This window comes from Gopherus flavomarginatus, chromosome 6, assembly GCF_025201925.1.
Source record: "Gopherus flavomarginatus isolate rGopFla2 chromosome 6, rGopFla2.mat.asm, whole genome shotgun sequence".
NCBI lineage: Eukaryota > Metazoa > Chordata > Testudines > Testudinidae > Gopherus > Gopherus flavomarginatus.
This window is the reverse complement of record NC_066622.1, coordinates 40647537-40663908: the sequence shown is the minus strand read 5'-3', so window position 1 is coordinate 40663908 and position 16372 is coordinate 40647537. Positions and strand designations below refer to the sequence as shown.

General features: G+C 37.6%; 1 protein-coding gene across 4 annotated transcripts in view; it reads left to right on the top strand.

Annotated features, from left to right (window-relative positions):
- ATP2B2 (ATPase plasma membrane Ca2+ transporting 2) overlaps window positions 1–16002 on the top strand; it is a 428479-nt gene extending 412477 nt beyond the window's left edge. For 2 of the 4 annotated variants that reach the window (XM_050957750.1, XM_050957748.1), the window contains one exon: window positions 12532–12643. In XM_050957750.1, the coding sequence (XP_050813707.1) occupies window positions 12532–12557 (26 nt within the window). In that variant the 3' untranslated portion in view covers window positions 12558–12643. Of the gene's footprint in view, window positions 1–7140; window positions 7197–12531 lie in introns of all 4 variants that reach the window. The other 2 variants (XM_050957749.1, XM_050957747.1) reach the window with 2 other exon arrangements.
- The last annotated feature ends 370 nt before the right edge of the window (window positions 16003–16372 follow it).

Below are 16372 nucleotides of genomic sequence, written 5' to 3'. Positions count from 1 at the left end.
GTTTCAGCAACTGAATAAAACTGTTTTTGCTTCATGAAACCAGATCACTTTTTGATGCAAATTTGCAGTTGTGATGCTCCTGTCCCCCCCTTGCAGAAGCCCTCTCCAATTCAGGCTCAATGAAATCAAATTAAAAAAAGGTATAACAAATCAAAGAGAATAAAACCGATGTTTAGCAGGAAGGTGTATTTCCCACAGCACATATCCTACATTTTGCTTGCTTTTCCTTGTAAGCCCCCAATGTCTTGGTTCTTAGTGTGATTTCCAGAATTGCCCTCCATCACACTGAAAACCTAGGGTAAATTAAAAGATAAATAATTTCTTCCTTTGATTGGATAAATGGTGCGTCAGTCTCTGAGAAGTAACGTATTTTAACCATCTAAGACACTGGAATGTTTAAGGGTGTTCTGTAGATATAGCTTTATAAAAGGTATAACTGAGTCAGAGACAGGCTTTAATACCCAGTTCTTACTTTTGTATTGGGGGTATCTTGTTTATTTTTAGATGAACTTCCAGTTTTTTTAATTTCTGGGAATCTCTTTGAGAATGTTTTCTGTGACATTCAGTAAGGATTACACATGTTAAGTCCCCTAGGAGTGTAAAAAACACCTGTTTAACATAAATGTATTGAAGTTGTAGCAGTGGACTGACCATTCATCCATTAATGCAGCTCAATTTATCATGGCTTTTAGGTCTATATTGTAAAACGTCACTGGTGATTTTGGGTGGCCAACATGAGATGCCTTAAAGCACTCGCTGGAAATCAGATCCTTTATAGATGTCATTTTGGGGTTTCCAAAATTTAGAAATCTAAAAACTTTGAAAATTTAAGCATGATGATATAGGTTTTATCAGGGACCATATGGCATATCTAATACTAAGCACTTATACAGTGCTTTACTCATTAAAGCTCTGAACAACCACACAACTGTAGGATTAGTAGCATCCCTAGTTTCCAAATAGTGGCTAGCCAATATATTAGACTACATAGACGGGAGGGGAAATTATTTATCCAATTTTATATATGCATGACTTGAAGTCTGTAATGTAAGAGCCATTCAGAATTGACTGTGCATATTAAAAATGCCCAAATGGTGATGGAAATGATTCCACATACAGTGCATGCTATTATTAGTGATGCTCTAATATATAGAGAGATTTTTCTCTGTTAGCACTTAGCTATGTATTATTTCACTGATGACATATAATTACTTATATTATATTACTCAGATCAAACAGATATTGCCACACCCAGAATACTTTGTGAGATGCATTTCCAAGTCAAAGCCTGTGGGTTTTCAACCTCTCATAGATGTGGGAACATAAGAATATTTCAGTTGTTATAAAGTACTTTCATTAAAAGTAATCTTATAGGAAAAATACTTTATTTGGTTCTCAAGATGTCAAATTATACTGATACTCTTTTGTTATCACAATGTTTTAGTATTAATTGAGAGAAGGCCCGTAGTACCAGTGTCTTACCTCTCTTGATCTTAGCTTGAGACAATAATATAGCTTGGGTACATATGCCAACCAACCTGAATCTAAAGTGGAGATAAAGCCTTTTCTTTTATATAACAGTGCAAACACCCCCCCCCAAAAAAAAAACCCGTAAACAGCTATTTAAATGCATCACAATGTTTACATATTTGAAATTGCAAATAGGAAAGAAATGTACAAGCCAAGGTTCTATATGCAGCATTAACTTGGCCATGTTCCAAGCTTTATATGCATTTTTGTAGTTTAGATTATATACTATGAATAGTAATATATGACATGCTATCAATTGGAAATCTAGTCAATTTTAAGAAGTTACATTAAGTTTAGGTACCAGCCTTTCCTTGCCAATTTGGATGGTTTTACAGTAACACTTTTTTCAAATTTCTTACTCCCTGTTACTTTGGGAAAACAGAAGAGTGAATTGAATAAAGCCCTGAGGCAGCAAAGCACTTTAAATACATGCGATTGACTGAAGACAGTGACCGCACATGAAGCAGTGGAGGCTGTTGTCTGGCTGGTTGGAAAAGTTGTGTCCCTTTAAAGGCAAGAGGGTGACTTTCTCCTGCAGCTGCAGACCACATCAGTGCAGGGACGCTGGCCCATTCCTCCCCACCCCCACCCCTGGTGACCAGAAGAGAAAAGGGGCCATATAGATCCAAGTCAGTGCTGGAAAAAAACCTTTTTACCTGGACCAGGCAGAGCAGGGAATAATTGTAGAGGGAAAGAGTGTATCCAACTGTACACAAATTAATCAAGCTGTTTTTTCTCATCTCTTTCAATTATAGTACTTGTATATTACTCATATCATTAGCAGATAAATCTTCTGACACAAGTGTGATTTCTAAGCTGACAGTTTCCCTTTAAGACATAATTTACACACACCCAACCCAGCCCAACCTAAAAAACCCCTTAGAAAATAAAAACATGTGTATAAGGCAGGTGATACATAAAGTTGCTGTCTGAGTGAAGACACGTTTTCTGTTCATGATGACTGTAGGTAACAAAATTTTCTTTGATGAAAGTTTAGAACTTCCAAAATACTTTAAAAGGCAGCAAAATTGCTGAAAAACCCTATGCTCAAGCGATCTGCAGAAGGTTCTGTGCTTGCAGGAGGTTGTGGTTTTGTTGTTTTTTTTTCTCCCAGTGGTGGTTACGTAAGGGCTATTATCTTTATTTGGAAGTTTTGGATAATTTTCTGTGTAGATTTCACTGAAATATTTTCACTATTTCTAATGTAAATTATGCTAGCAGCAGCCTCATCTGAAGCCAGGTATACTGTAGGAGCACTTTGCCGGTGGAGCTATACCTGTATACTCTATCAGCGTAGTGTTCCCATTGTGGACACAGCTTAGACTGGCCAAACTGTGCTTTGATGGCATCACTTATTTCAGACCCAGCCAAGCAAAATAAGCTATTCTAGCAAAAGTACAGTTTTGCCAATATAAATGCATCTATCTTAAGGGTTTGCCAGCATAGCTATGCTGGTCAGAGATTATACGTCTTCACGCTCTAGACTGACATAGCTGTGATGGCAAAACTTTGGAATGTACAACTGGCCTTTATCAACTATAAAGGTCAGTCAGGGAAAATCCACAATGAGATCACGAACCAGAACCATTTAGCTTCTAATTACAATCTTAAAAGGTGGCCACTGAGTGTGCTTATAAGTGATTGAAGATACACTTCTATCTTTGGAGTTTTTTTACATTTTCAAAAAGAAAATTAATTGCCAATAGCCTTCAATTTAAGACCAAGTACATGCCAAGTTTCAACCTTCAGCTGTTCTTTGTGGCAGTCCTATTCAAAAGTGGGGTTAAATTTCTTTATTCTGATGGGGGAGAGGGAAATTGTCATTTTCCCATAATTCCAAGATGGCTGAGATTGTGATCAGATTTGTCAGAAAAAATTATCTACAGGCATATACACCATGCATGCATCATTTTTGATCCAAAAGTTGAATGTTCTAGAGAGTTATGAGCAGTGATGAGCTGCCAAAATATTAACAACAGGTTCCCTCCTCCTCACCTCAGGAGGGGGTCGTGCCACATCCACCCCCCCATGTTCATTGACACACACACCCCGGAGACCCCTGACTCGTACCCCCCTCCCTGTCTCCTGACTGCACCCTGCCATCCCATCCAACCCCTCCTCTCATTCTTGATGGCCCCCCGGGACACCTGCCCCATCCAGCCACCCTTTCTCTCTGTCCCTGACTGCCCCCCACACCTCATCCAACCCCTGCTCCTTCCTGACTGCCCCCTGGGAACCTTGACCCCATTCAATCCCCCTGTTCCCTATCCTCTGACTGCCCCAACCCCAATCCATCCCCCCAACAACCCACCAAACACCCCCTCCCTACTCCCTGCCCCCTTACCACACTGCCTGGGGCCAGGACCGGATCCACTCTGCCAGGACCGCGACTAGTGCCACGGGGCCCGACTCCCTGGGCTGGGCCGGAGCCGCTCGGCCTGCACCGGGACCGGCGCCGCGGGACCCAACTCCCTGGGCCAGAGCCGATCAGCCGGCACCGGGACCGGCGCTGCGGGACCCAACTCCCCGGAACAGAGCCAATCGGCCGGCACCGGGACCAGCGCCACGGGGCCCAAGCTAGGCCGGGTTGGAGCCGCTTGGCTGGGACCAGCCTGAGCCGGGGCTGCTTGGCCGGGACCGGGCTGGGGCGCTCGGCCGGGGCCAGATGGAGCCACTCAGGTGGAGCCGGACTGGGCCTCATGCGCCGTCCCCCTCCCCCGGACCGACTTACCTGCCTGCTGCTTGTTTCAGGCTTCCCGCGAGCATTTGATTCGTGGGAAGCAGGGGAGGGGGAAGAGAAGGAGGGCGGAGCATTCAGGGGAGAGGGGGAGGTGAGCTGGGGCCGGGGGCTGGATGGACAGCTGCCCGAGCCTTTGTTAAATTTAAAAGCTTTCTTATAACCGGTTGTCCTGGAACAACCAGTTCTAAAAAGGCTTTTAAATTTAACAACCAGTTCCTGCAAACCGGTGAGAACCGGCTGGAGCTCACCACTGGTTATGAGTGTATGCAAACTATATTAGGGGTTATAATGGAAACTTATCGATAGTGAACTCTAAAATAAATTTTAATTCATTTTTAAAAATTTTCATCCAGCATTTGGTGCTAAAAATAGTCTTCTTTCTCTGACACAGAATTAATTTTAGTTTACGGTAGCCATTTTTCATCTGTAGTATAAAGAATGGCTCCTGTACCAGTTGTGTAATCTGGCCTTCTGTTTTGTTTAGAGTGATTATTTAACATTTTCCAGCTTTGATCTTATCTGTTCCATGCACGTAGAGCTTTCTGTAATTACACACACTGTGCAGACAGAGAAGTGTGCACATGTGGGTGCATTTTATATCTAATATAAAATATTCTAAAAATAGATAGAACTACAGTATGTTTCCATAGGGAGATGTTCCCCATCAAGACCTTCTAATTTTAAATTAAATGTCAAAGCAGAGATTAGCCATCAGTATCAGATCATATTCAGATAATGGACCAAGTCCTGCTCGTTTAACTCACAAGTTCAGTGAGATTGCCAGCCTTAGACAAGTAGTCCCTTTGGTTTGTACAAGGCTAATTATATAAAGGCTATTTAGATGAGTAAAGCAAACATGATTTATAGAATAAGCAGAATTAGATTTTAAAATGAATTAAAATCTCAAAGCTTGTCTGTAAATGTTGCAGAATTCTAGAATCCACCCTGTGTAAGGTATTTCTCGTGACTTTACTGACTTTACATGCATTCTTCTTACCTTTGAAAAACTAGTTATTGGAAAAGATGATACCAGGTTTGATCTCAGTTGCACTGCTGTAAGATGAGGGAGTAGTCTACTGACTCCAACAAAGTTACTGCAGATTTACATGTGTTTACCTGAGATCAAAAGCTGGCCCTCTGTGGTTCCCCTATGGTGAAACTATTTAGGTTGAAAAACTAAATACACAGCCAAATCCTGCTCAACTTATCTAGATATAGTAATTCCACTGAAGTCAACATCAGTAGGTTTGGGCCCATAATGTAGAAAGTTTCTTAAAATGGTAAATTACTAATATATAAACTAGGGCTGTCAATTAAATCACAGTTAATGCATGCAATTAATGCAAAACAAATTAACTAGATAAAAGCAGCAAAGAGTCCTGTCGCACCTTATAGACTAACAGACGTATTGTGGCATGAGCTTTTGTGTGTGAATACCCACTTCGTTGGATGCATGTCTAGATAACTAGATTAAAATAGTCATGATTAATTGAGTTTAAACAGTAATAGAATATCAATTTAAATGTATAATGATACACATATATTCATACAAGTCCTCTTGGTCCTACTACTTGTTCAGCCAATTACTAAGGCAAACAAGTTTGTTTATATTTACAGAAGATAATGCTGCCTGCTTCTTATTTACAATATCACCTGAAAACAGGTGTTGCAAGATATTTACGTGCCTGATGTGCTAAACATTCGTATGCCCCTTCATGCTTTGACTTGTAGGTCCTAAAGTTTTACATTGTTTTGGTTTTCAGTGCAGTTATAAAAAAAAATCTATATTTTTAGGTTGCACTTTCTTGATAGAGATTGCACTACTTGTATGAGGTGAATTGAAAAATACTATTTATTTTCTTTTTTACAGTGCTAATATTTGTAATAAAAATATGAAGTGAGCCCTGTGCACTTTGTAATTGAAATCAATATATTTGAAAATCTAGAAAAACATCCACAAATATTTATAATAAATTTCAATTGGTATTTTATTATTGTTTAACAATGTGATTAAAACTGCGATTAATTGCAACTATTTTTAATCTCACGATTAATTGTGATTTTTTTTTGGTCATTTGACAGCTGTAATATAAACCCTGTTTATATCTTCTACAAAAGTTTCAAAATGTTAGGGTTGTGTTGACAAGTGTGTGATAAGCTGTAGAAAGTAGATACCCTGGGCATGGTTCAGGTCTCACACCATAAACGTCAGTAGAGTAACATCAATGTGATCAGAATCAGGCCCTCTCTGTGTTTATATAATAGTACACCTGTTGTTCTGATCTCATCTTTCTGCTACACGTGTGACTTCTAAGAGCTCTAACTGACGTTACTGTATGTGCATGCAGAAAGAGGGTGATGGACCCCATAGTCTTTGTATTAATTTGATTCTTTAAAAAGTAAAAAATAATACATAAAAATTGCCACCTAAAAGTTACTGCATTTTCATGTAGCTTCTAATTTTCACAATCTCAACAGCTTGCAATACAGAATATCTTATTCAGAGCATTTACAAGGTGACTTCAGCACATACATCATCCCTGTTTATGGACTTTTTGATTTTGCTCACCTAAAAATGCAAGAAACCACAAGAGAACACATACAAAAGGTCCCATACACGATTCGTGTTCAGTTTCAAAGCTTCACACCAGCTACAGTACTTCACCAAACACCATCACTGTAACTTTTGCACAACCAGATTCTTGACATTGCCAGGTACACCTAAGAGTTGGCATCTCTTTGCAAAATTGACCTCTTGTTTACATTTTTATACTAATCACCTTACTGACCTTTTAGTAGAATTGAATTTATTTGCTTTTGCAGTATCCTACTCTCTACTGTCTGAATATTAAATGTGTTTGTTTTCCCAGAGGGCTAGAGATCACTGGACAAAAGGGTTCAGCAGGAGAGAGTGAAATAAAAAGAGGTTGTGAGTCTTTAACCTTGAGCCTGAAATGAATGTGAACCAAACTCAAGATACTTGGCTTATCTGAAGCTGGGTAAACATTCGAGTATAAGCCCATGCGCTACCAACCGTACTGTACCTGTTGATCTTAAAACAGGTCCTATGTATTTCACCTTTATACTGTTGTATGCAGGGGTGATATTTCCACTATTTAATCTTCTTCTTCTTCTGAGGAAAAACTCTGAAGTATTTAAAAATTGTATTCCTTTTATTTTTCTTGCCTGATGCAGTATTTTAAGTCTAACTTTCAGGGTGGGACGAAACTGAAGAGCTTTTTTTTTATTACAGCTACAGAGAAGAAAGAAGTGGAAACTTATAGCTATGTCAAAATGTCAAGAAGTGTTGTTCCCACAGTCTTCTGTTAAAAGCAGTTCATTTTTTCTGTTGTCTCCATTAATGTGAGAGACGAGGGCTGTATCTCATTGTTTGTCTTCCCTTGGCATTGTCTGCATCATAAAAAAAAAATCATGACATGAATTCTACGTACCAATTCATAACATACCAAGATATCCACAGCAGATGTCACCAGCTTTCACACATTGCACAATGAAAGCAAGCTTGTATAGATCTCTGTAGTGTAATGCTAAACTTCAAAGAATAAAATGTTATAGAATTATAGATGATGATATTTACACGTGGGCTCTGATTCAGCAAAGCACTTAAACTTAAGCATTACTCTGAACTACTCAAATTTTTAAAGTTAAGCACATGTTTAAGAGCTTTGTTGAATTGGGACTATATTATTTTGAACAAAACATTTTTAATTAGTAGCTTAGTGATAGTTTAAACGGAAGTGCAATTAAAATGGCGCCTATGAACTCAGCAGACCCACCCCTTGTGTGTATTCAGATTTGTTTTCAATGACTTCGATATTAAAAATATTTTTTCTCTTGCTAGCACCGGAGTCAGTATAGCTCTGGGATAATTAGCTGAGTTCTGTTGTGCCTCACATATACTAACAGGATTTTGAATTATATTTCTACTGCAGAATATTTTACTGGTTATGAGGCACATACCAGACAGAACAAATATTGCTTTTCAGATCCCAGGCTGAATCTGCAGGGCTGCAGTCAGGAAAAAAAATTCTATTTCTAAACTGAGTAAAAGTAATCCTGTACATGAGAAGTCATTGGGAGATATATACAGAACCACAAGATCCCAAGTCACTTTCAGAAGAGAACAGTATTTTTAAAATGTGTATATTATTGGTACATGTGGAATGTTTATCAGAAAATTCTTTTGTATTTGAGCTTCAACACCTCTTTGATGGGTTTCATTTAAATATCTAAGTTACAGAAATATGCCAAGACCCAAGTTCAGTGTTTTGTGTTTCTTCTGCTGCCGTTGACCATGTTACTATCTGCAGTTGAGCAGGGAACTGCATTCCAGAAATATTGCGGGTGTTAGATCAATCAAAGCTGGGTTAGCACTGCACTTTGAACTTGGGTCTTGACAGGCAGTTAAACAGATGGTGATTTTCAAATACTAAATTTAATCCTACAGTTCTCACACTCAGGTAAAACACCCATTAAAATCGAAGTCTTGGTATGGAATGCAGATTGGACACATTCTGTTTCATAGATTCCAAGGCTAGAAGGGACCATTATGAACATCCGGTCTGACCTCATGTATAACAAGCCATAGATCTTCCTCAAATAGTTTCTAGAGCATATCCAATCCTGATTTTTAAAACTGCCAGTGATGATGAATTCATCATGACGCTTGGACAATTGTTCCAATGGTTAATTACTCTGACTGTTATTTCCAGTCTGAATGTGTCTAGCTTCAGCTTCCAGCCATTGGATCATGCTATACCAGGGGTAGGCAACGTATGGCATGTGTACCAAAGGCGGCATGTGAGCTGATTTTCAGTGGCACTCACACTGCCTGGGTCCTGGCCACCAGTCCAGGGGGCTCTGCATTTTAATTTAATTTTAAATGAAGCTTCTTAAACATTTTAAAAACCTTATTTACTTTACATACAACAATAGTTTAGTTATATATTATAGACTTATAGAAAGAGACCTAAAAACGTTTAAATGTATTACTGGCATACAAAACCTTAAATCAGAGTGAATAAATGAAAACTCGGCATACCACTTCTGAAAGGTTGCTGACTCCCGTGCTATACCTTTCTCTGCTGGACTGAAGAGCCTGTTAGTACATATTTTTTCTCCTATACCTACCTACAGACTGTAATCAAGTCACCCCTTAACCTTCTCTTTGTTAAACTAAATAAATTGAACTTGGTGAGTCTATCACTATAAACCATTTTTTCTAATCCTTTAATCATTCTTGTGGCTCTTCTCTGAACCCTCTTCAATTTAAAACTGTTCAGTAATTTTGTCTACACACACGGTATTCTGTTTGGGCCAATCCTGCAGTACTTACTTAGGCAGAACTCCCATTTTGTCTAGTGAAAGACTTTAATATGAGTTCGGTAGTTTGAAAATCTGTTCCTTCTTTGCTAACCTGTAAAGACTTGAGTACAGATTACCATGCAATAAAGCCTTTGCCTGAGTAAAGGTTGCTGGGTCAATTCAAGCATAATCTTGGATTACTTTTGTTTACATAAAAATTTAATTCACATTTTAAAAAAATCTACCTGACAGACTAGAAGTTCAATCTACTAGATCAGAATGAACTATGTTCAAGAAAACGAAAGTGAATTTTTCACACCAATAGATAAGGTGGGAAAGCTGTCATAATTAAGTGATAAAAAGATTATTTTGTATTCAGCTGGAGTATCTTATCAAGAAAATGTGAAAGAAATGATAAACAGCATTTTTGAAAATAAATACTACCTTATGAACTCAATGTACAATAGGCATGCTTAAAAATTTCTCAATATAAGATTTTTACCAGACTCCCATTTTATAGTTCACCATAAGAAATATGTTGTTAATTATTGTTAGTCTGTGCTGGTTTTGCATTCAGCTTTGCACCTTAGAAAAGGACAGAAGGGCTGAGATAATTTAGGGAACTAGCATACCAGCTTTTCTGCTCTGGAAATGTAGTTCAAATCCTATCTTAAGTTATGAGTGCAAATGTGTTTCTTAGCCTAGTTTCCATTTGTGCACATTATAAATCCATCATGTACCATGGCACAATTCGTGTATTCTGCTCAAATAAAGCCAATGTCTCTTATATCAGGGAGTATACAGGTCAAAATCTAGGTATTGTATGTTGGCAGATATAATGAGGTTGTAATATCCTACATAGAGACCAAGTTAGCCATGCTTCCGCCTGAAGATCTGCTTTTCTCCTGCACCTTGACAGCCTCTTGGAGGGCTGGCTCTTCCTGCACCCTAGAATTGCTTAGGCTCTTCTGTGCTACTCTGCCAGTCTATTTTCCTCCCTTCTAAAACACATAGCCATGGTGAGGAGATGATCAGACTAACATTCTATTTTGTGTTTGTTTCCCTGCTGTTACCATGTGTATTTGGCTAAGCAGGGAGTGATGTGTGGACTGACTGAGGGCAATCTACTTGCAGGTGTCCATCACCCCGTGCTATTGATAAGAGTTTAGATATGTGATAAATGATCATTTTGGAGGGCATAAGCAAGGAAAAAAGATAGGAGAAAGCAAATCCAAATCAGCCTCTAAATCTGTCCAGTCTTTCTCCAGTACTGCCACACATTCATAAGCTACTGGTTGGAGCTTTGAACCTTAGACAGGCTCTCCGGTGGTTGATAGTATAAGAACCTAGATAGATACTGCCAGCTAAACCACACCAGCATGTTGATTGAACCATTCCACAGTTAGAAGAAAAACTTTTCAGTTTATCTATAACTACTTTGTAGGCCAGACACTAATTGGGTAATCAAACATAGGGCAGTAATATGCATGTGTATCACCCAGTACATTTCAAACTTGTGTGGAGAAGCTTTCACAATGCCTGCTCACACCTTTTCTGCCTGTGCCATTGGTGTCTCACTCTAATAAACACTAAAAATTCACTCATAAGTTAAGGGATGAGTGAAAAAATAGAACTCATACTTAGTCATAAAACATTGCCAACAGTTCATATTCTTGCCATTTTGTTTTTTCCTTTGACTTTTTACCTCAAAAAAGTTGTTTTCTCACTAATAGCACATAGTGCAATCCTTCACTTCTTTTCTAATCCGATGGATTGGTCAACAGGCTAGCTAGCTTCCTCCTCTTCCCCACCCCAAACACAGACCACTGACTGCACCACCTCAGCAATGCTCTCTCCTTTTGCTCCTATCAGTTCCTACTGACAGCACTGCTACTGTGAAAGCCTAGTTGCTGATGTCAGTAGCTTTCTTTCACCTGTCTTCTTACTGATAGGAGGCTAAAAATAATAGTCATCTTAGCATAATAAGCTGACATAATTTAAGGACTGCAGACATGGCATAAAATGTACAGCTTTCAGAATTTAACCTTATGAAGGGTATTTGCAACTGAGACACAGAAAAAGAAAGAACTTGCTGTTCTATGCAACCCAACAATCAGTACATTATTTTATAGAAGGTCTTTGTATATTAATAAAAAATTAAACGGCTTAAACAGTGGGTCTATACTCGAGTGTTTACTTCACATATGCATGAAGGAAAAATAAAAGTTGGATCAACAATTCTATGTTCACATTATCCAGGCTTCCAAGTGTAGTTGTTGTGTGCCAGTTATCTGTGTTCATGTGGTAACTGTGACTTCCCCTTCTGTGGTGGCATGGTTTTGCCTAGTATTTTGTCTGCTTGGCTTTTTGTGCTCCTGGCTGCCTTCATTTCGATTTTGCTTTGAAAACATTTTTTTTTCTGTTTGTACATTTGGCTCCTCTTTGTGTGCGTGTGTGTCTCATATGTACCTATCCGACTGTGTCTGTGTTTTGTGCTTTCCCGTTTGTGAAGTGTGATATGTTACATGTTGGTTTTTTATTATACAAATGAGACTTTTTTTTTTAAAAAAAAAAAGCCTTTCTACTTACTCACTGCAAAACTATCAACATGCATGGTTCTACATTTGCATTAAAATTAACATGGCTTGTCTTTTACTAGGGATGTACCACATGAGTGGATGTTCGCTTTCTTTAACCAGTGCTTCCCATCAGTTCTTTGATGGCTTTAAACTCAATTTGTTTTAATATTGCAGTTCGTACAGACACTCTAAATGCACAAAACTGAGCCACTCGTTTTTGCATATAACATCCAGGGACTATGGACTTCAGCTGCCTGCACTGCCCTAACCATATGCTACATTTTTCAAAAAGTATTCTCTAGCACTGATCTCTAAAGGTTGTTACCTCTGACATCTCCTTCCTCTTTTTCCCCTCAGATCCGCGTCGTGAAGGCATTCCGTAGCTCTCTCTATGAAGGGTTAGAAAAACCAGAATCTAGAACCTCCATTCACAACTTTATGACTCATCCTGAATTTAGGATAGAAGATTCCCAACCCCACATCCCACTCATTGATGACACAGACCTAGAGGAAGACCCTGCTCTCAAGCAAAACTCTAGCCCACCATCTTCGCTGAACAAGAACAACAGTGCTATCGACAGTGGAATAAATCTTACAACTGACACAAGTAAATCAGCTACCTCTTCTAGTCCAGGAAGCCCAATACATAGCCTGGAGACATCACTTTAGCTGAAAGTTCACTGCAAAAAATATATATAAATAAAAACAGCAACAGAAGTATATATATAGAGAGAGATATATAAAAAACTGTACTGGCTGAGAAGCTGTTTGAACTCTTATTCACTTTGTGACAAGTGAATGAATTGCTGAACACAGTGGTTTTGGGGAAAGAATGAATGGCTGATTTACATACCCCTTTTTGCTCCCTTGCAGAAAAACAAAAACAAAGAACCCTCCTGCATGAATGTACTGTGCACTTCCAGCTCCCACCCCGCTCTCTCTCACGCGCACTGTCTCTCTTTCTCTTTTTTTAAGCAGTAAATGCAGAGGACTTTTTTCTGAAGCTATTTATCCAATTCACTGGTCTGTGAGTTTTTTGAAATGCTTGTGTGGCATGAATTCAGTTGTATAGATTAATTTAAATAACGTTTTTGAAGTTGCAAAGCTTAACTTGCACAGTAGATTTGCACCAGTTGGACAGAGAAACTTAATAAACATTTATGAGATTATATATAGAGATACATACATATAAATATATACATAATTAATGATATACATATATATGTATATATCTATCTATATATTTAGTTATATATAAAGTTTCTTTGTTGGCATGTTGCCTTGTTTCTGCTCAAATTGCTCTGACTATTTTAACTTATTTATGTCCTAAAAAAAAAAGAATGTAATTTGTTTACAAACCTGTAGATAATATCCTTAACTATTTGTAGGGTTAAGAAAGCACTTCCTGCCGAAGTAGTATAAAAATTGCTCAGCTCTTTGAAAACTTCTGTAATATTGCACCTTGGATGTTTTATTACAACCGTGTTCTGATTTTGCCTGCCTTTTTTTTTGGGGGGGGAGTGTTAAATAATGTAGATACTGCTAGCAAATAACAAAAGAAGCCAAAATATAACACATTGGATGTAGCATTGTTATCCTATATACAGGGCAGTGAACAGGCTTCCTTTGTTTCAAATACAAAGTTGAAATGATTAGGTTTTCTTCCCTTTTTTTTTCTTTCTTTTTTTTAATAAATTGCTTGAACTTGTTTTGGTGCAACACTCAATGATGGAGGCCATTTCATTGTTTCAGTGTATTGCAATGGCTTCTTCAAAGTATTTTTTTTAAAGTTGTTATATGAAACTCAGTTTAGTTTATGAATAACAATTCAAAGATAAGTTATATTTGGCTTTGTGTATGGAGATCAAACTAATGTTGAAATATTGTGATATATTGTGTTGATTCCTTTCCATTAGTAATTTAGACATTCATTTCCTTATTAATTACAAGAGAAGGGGCTGTTGGCATTTTGGATGGAAAATCACTATGGTTTGTTGCTTTGACTTTTTAAAAGGAAAAGATAATCATTTTCTGCACTATTTAGATCTGAATGAAATTTTATGAAGTGTATATTGAAATGTGCTTTGTGTGATTTTTTTTTTAATCAAGCTTGTCTTCCTGTAGTCACAAAATATACTGTAGCTAATTAACAATGTTGTTTTACCTATGTATTGAGCTTTCTACAAGGGAAGCCGTTTTGAAAACCTCAGTATCATGGATGAGAAATATTTTTCAAGATGGTAACAGCCCTGGTAACTTAAATGTATGAGCTTATATAATCGCTATGTCAACCACTTGAATGCTAAGCACTTTGGGGTCACAGATTTTTCATAAATAATTTTGTATTTAATGCAAAGTTTGCTTCAAGACTTTTCAGCAAGCATATGATCTTTTCCATAATCTTGTACAGTGCAAAAGACATTTTGAATAACATGACCAATTATGCCAGAAAAACACTTTCAAGCTAGCTTGAAAAATTGATTTGTTGTATTGTGTGTTGTTTGAAAGTTGGCTAAGAAAGTGGTGCATCTCTGCAGTCACAAGAACTATTCCAAGCCGGAGAACTCTCCAAACAATATTAGACTCATGGCCAAACTGCAGATTGAAATGAATAAAAGAGTTTTCAGGGTGCATCAGGACTATTCAGCCAGGTAAAACTCTAATCAGCTTGAATTGCCAGCTTCCGGACTTTTGTGCAGAAGCTTGAATGTTTTTTTGGCTCAGACTCATAACTCACTGTCTGATTCAAACTTTTCACTGAACAGCAGATCTTTCAAGGCTTACAGAACTGTTTTCAACAGATACCGTTACCCGTTTCTTAACTGTAAAAGCTGGCATGAACACATAATTGAATTTAACTAATTCTTAGTAGCAGAGTGATTGAAACTTAGTCAGCATTGTTCCTTGGATTGTAAATACAGGGACTGACCTTTGTATAACGTGTATTGGGTTTCTATGGCCTATTTGGGATACCGTGTTCAGAAAAAAAAGTTATCTATTCTATTTATAGGGAAGAGCCTCTGTCATTGCATTGGACTTGAGCAGCTACAAAATCTGTCAGTACTGGAACGTAATTTTCAATAACTTAATGATGATTTGCCTTTTATTTTCAAGCCGTCTTTTTCATCAGATTCTTTTTTTTTTCATTCGATTTAATTTTCCTCTAGTAGAACCCATTCAGAATATCAATAGGGTACCATTTGCAGACTTGAAAAACTGTTTAAAAATAAATGAACACAGCATTCTGTGTGTGTATATATAGTAAAAACATATATAAACTGAGATGCATAGAAAACTTGGGCTTCTGTGAGCAGAGACTGTGCTTTATGTATATGATAAATGATAGACTTTTTTTAAAAAAAAAAGTAGAATAGTTATGACCTTCAACAACAAGTCATGCATCACAATTCATTTCTTTTATTGCTTGACCTCTCTGTGATGGGAACAATGGATCAAAAAACCAAAATGATCAGTTTGTTAAAATTCACTGCAATATATAAATGCTTGCTCTCTACATACTGTACTTAGCAGCATGAGATTTGTGGAAAAAAATACAGTGGTACATTTGGCAATCCGTCCCATTAGGGGTTATTACTATATATTAATTCATCTGTTTTTATGAATTTTTTTATCTAGACAATAATTGTAAATAAAGAACTTACTGTCTCTGTTCATTTAATACTATGCAAAAGGTTATGCTTTCTATTGTTTATTCTTATTCCTACAGTGTGATGCTGGAATGTTTGTGGTTTAAAAAACAAAACAAAACAAAAAAAAGACAAAAGTAAGTAAAACGTGATGTAAATTATTTTATAGTTTGAAACAAAATGATAAAGTTTTATTCTTGCTGCTTACTGTCTAATAGATATCTCCTGGCAGGAGCACAAGTGGAAAATTAAATAAAAATAAATTCACAACGCAGCATGAACGATAATGGTCTGAACTTAACATCCTTCTTTATTTTCACTTTAAATCAATAAAACATAACTTGAACCCAATGGGCATACTTTAATGCAAGGGGGGGTGGATGTTTGCACGCGTGCATGCTTTTTTTTTGAGTAGTGGTATGAAAATGATTGTGAAAGCCTCTCATCATACAGCGCTTGCAATGACACTCTTGGGTCTGCACTACACACCCTGACGAGCCAGCCCAGAGCACCATTGCTCCTAACAAACTGTAGTGCTAGCAGTCAGTGAC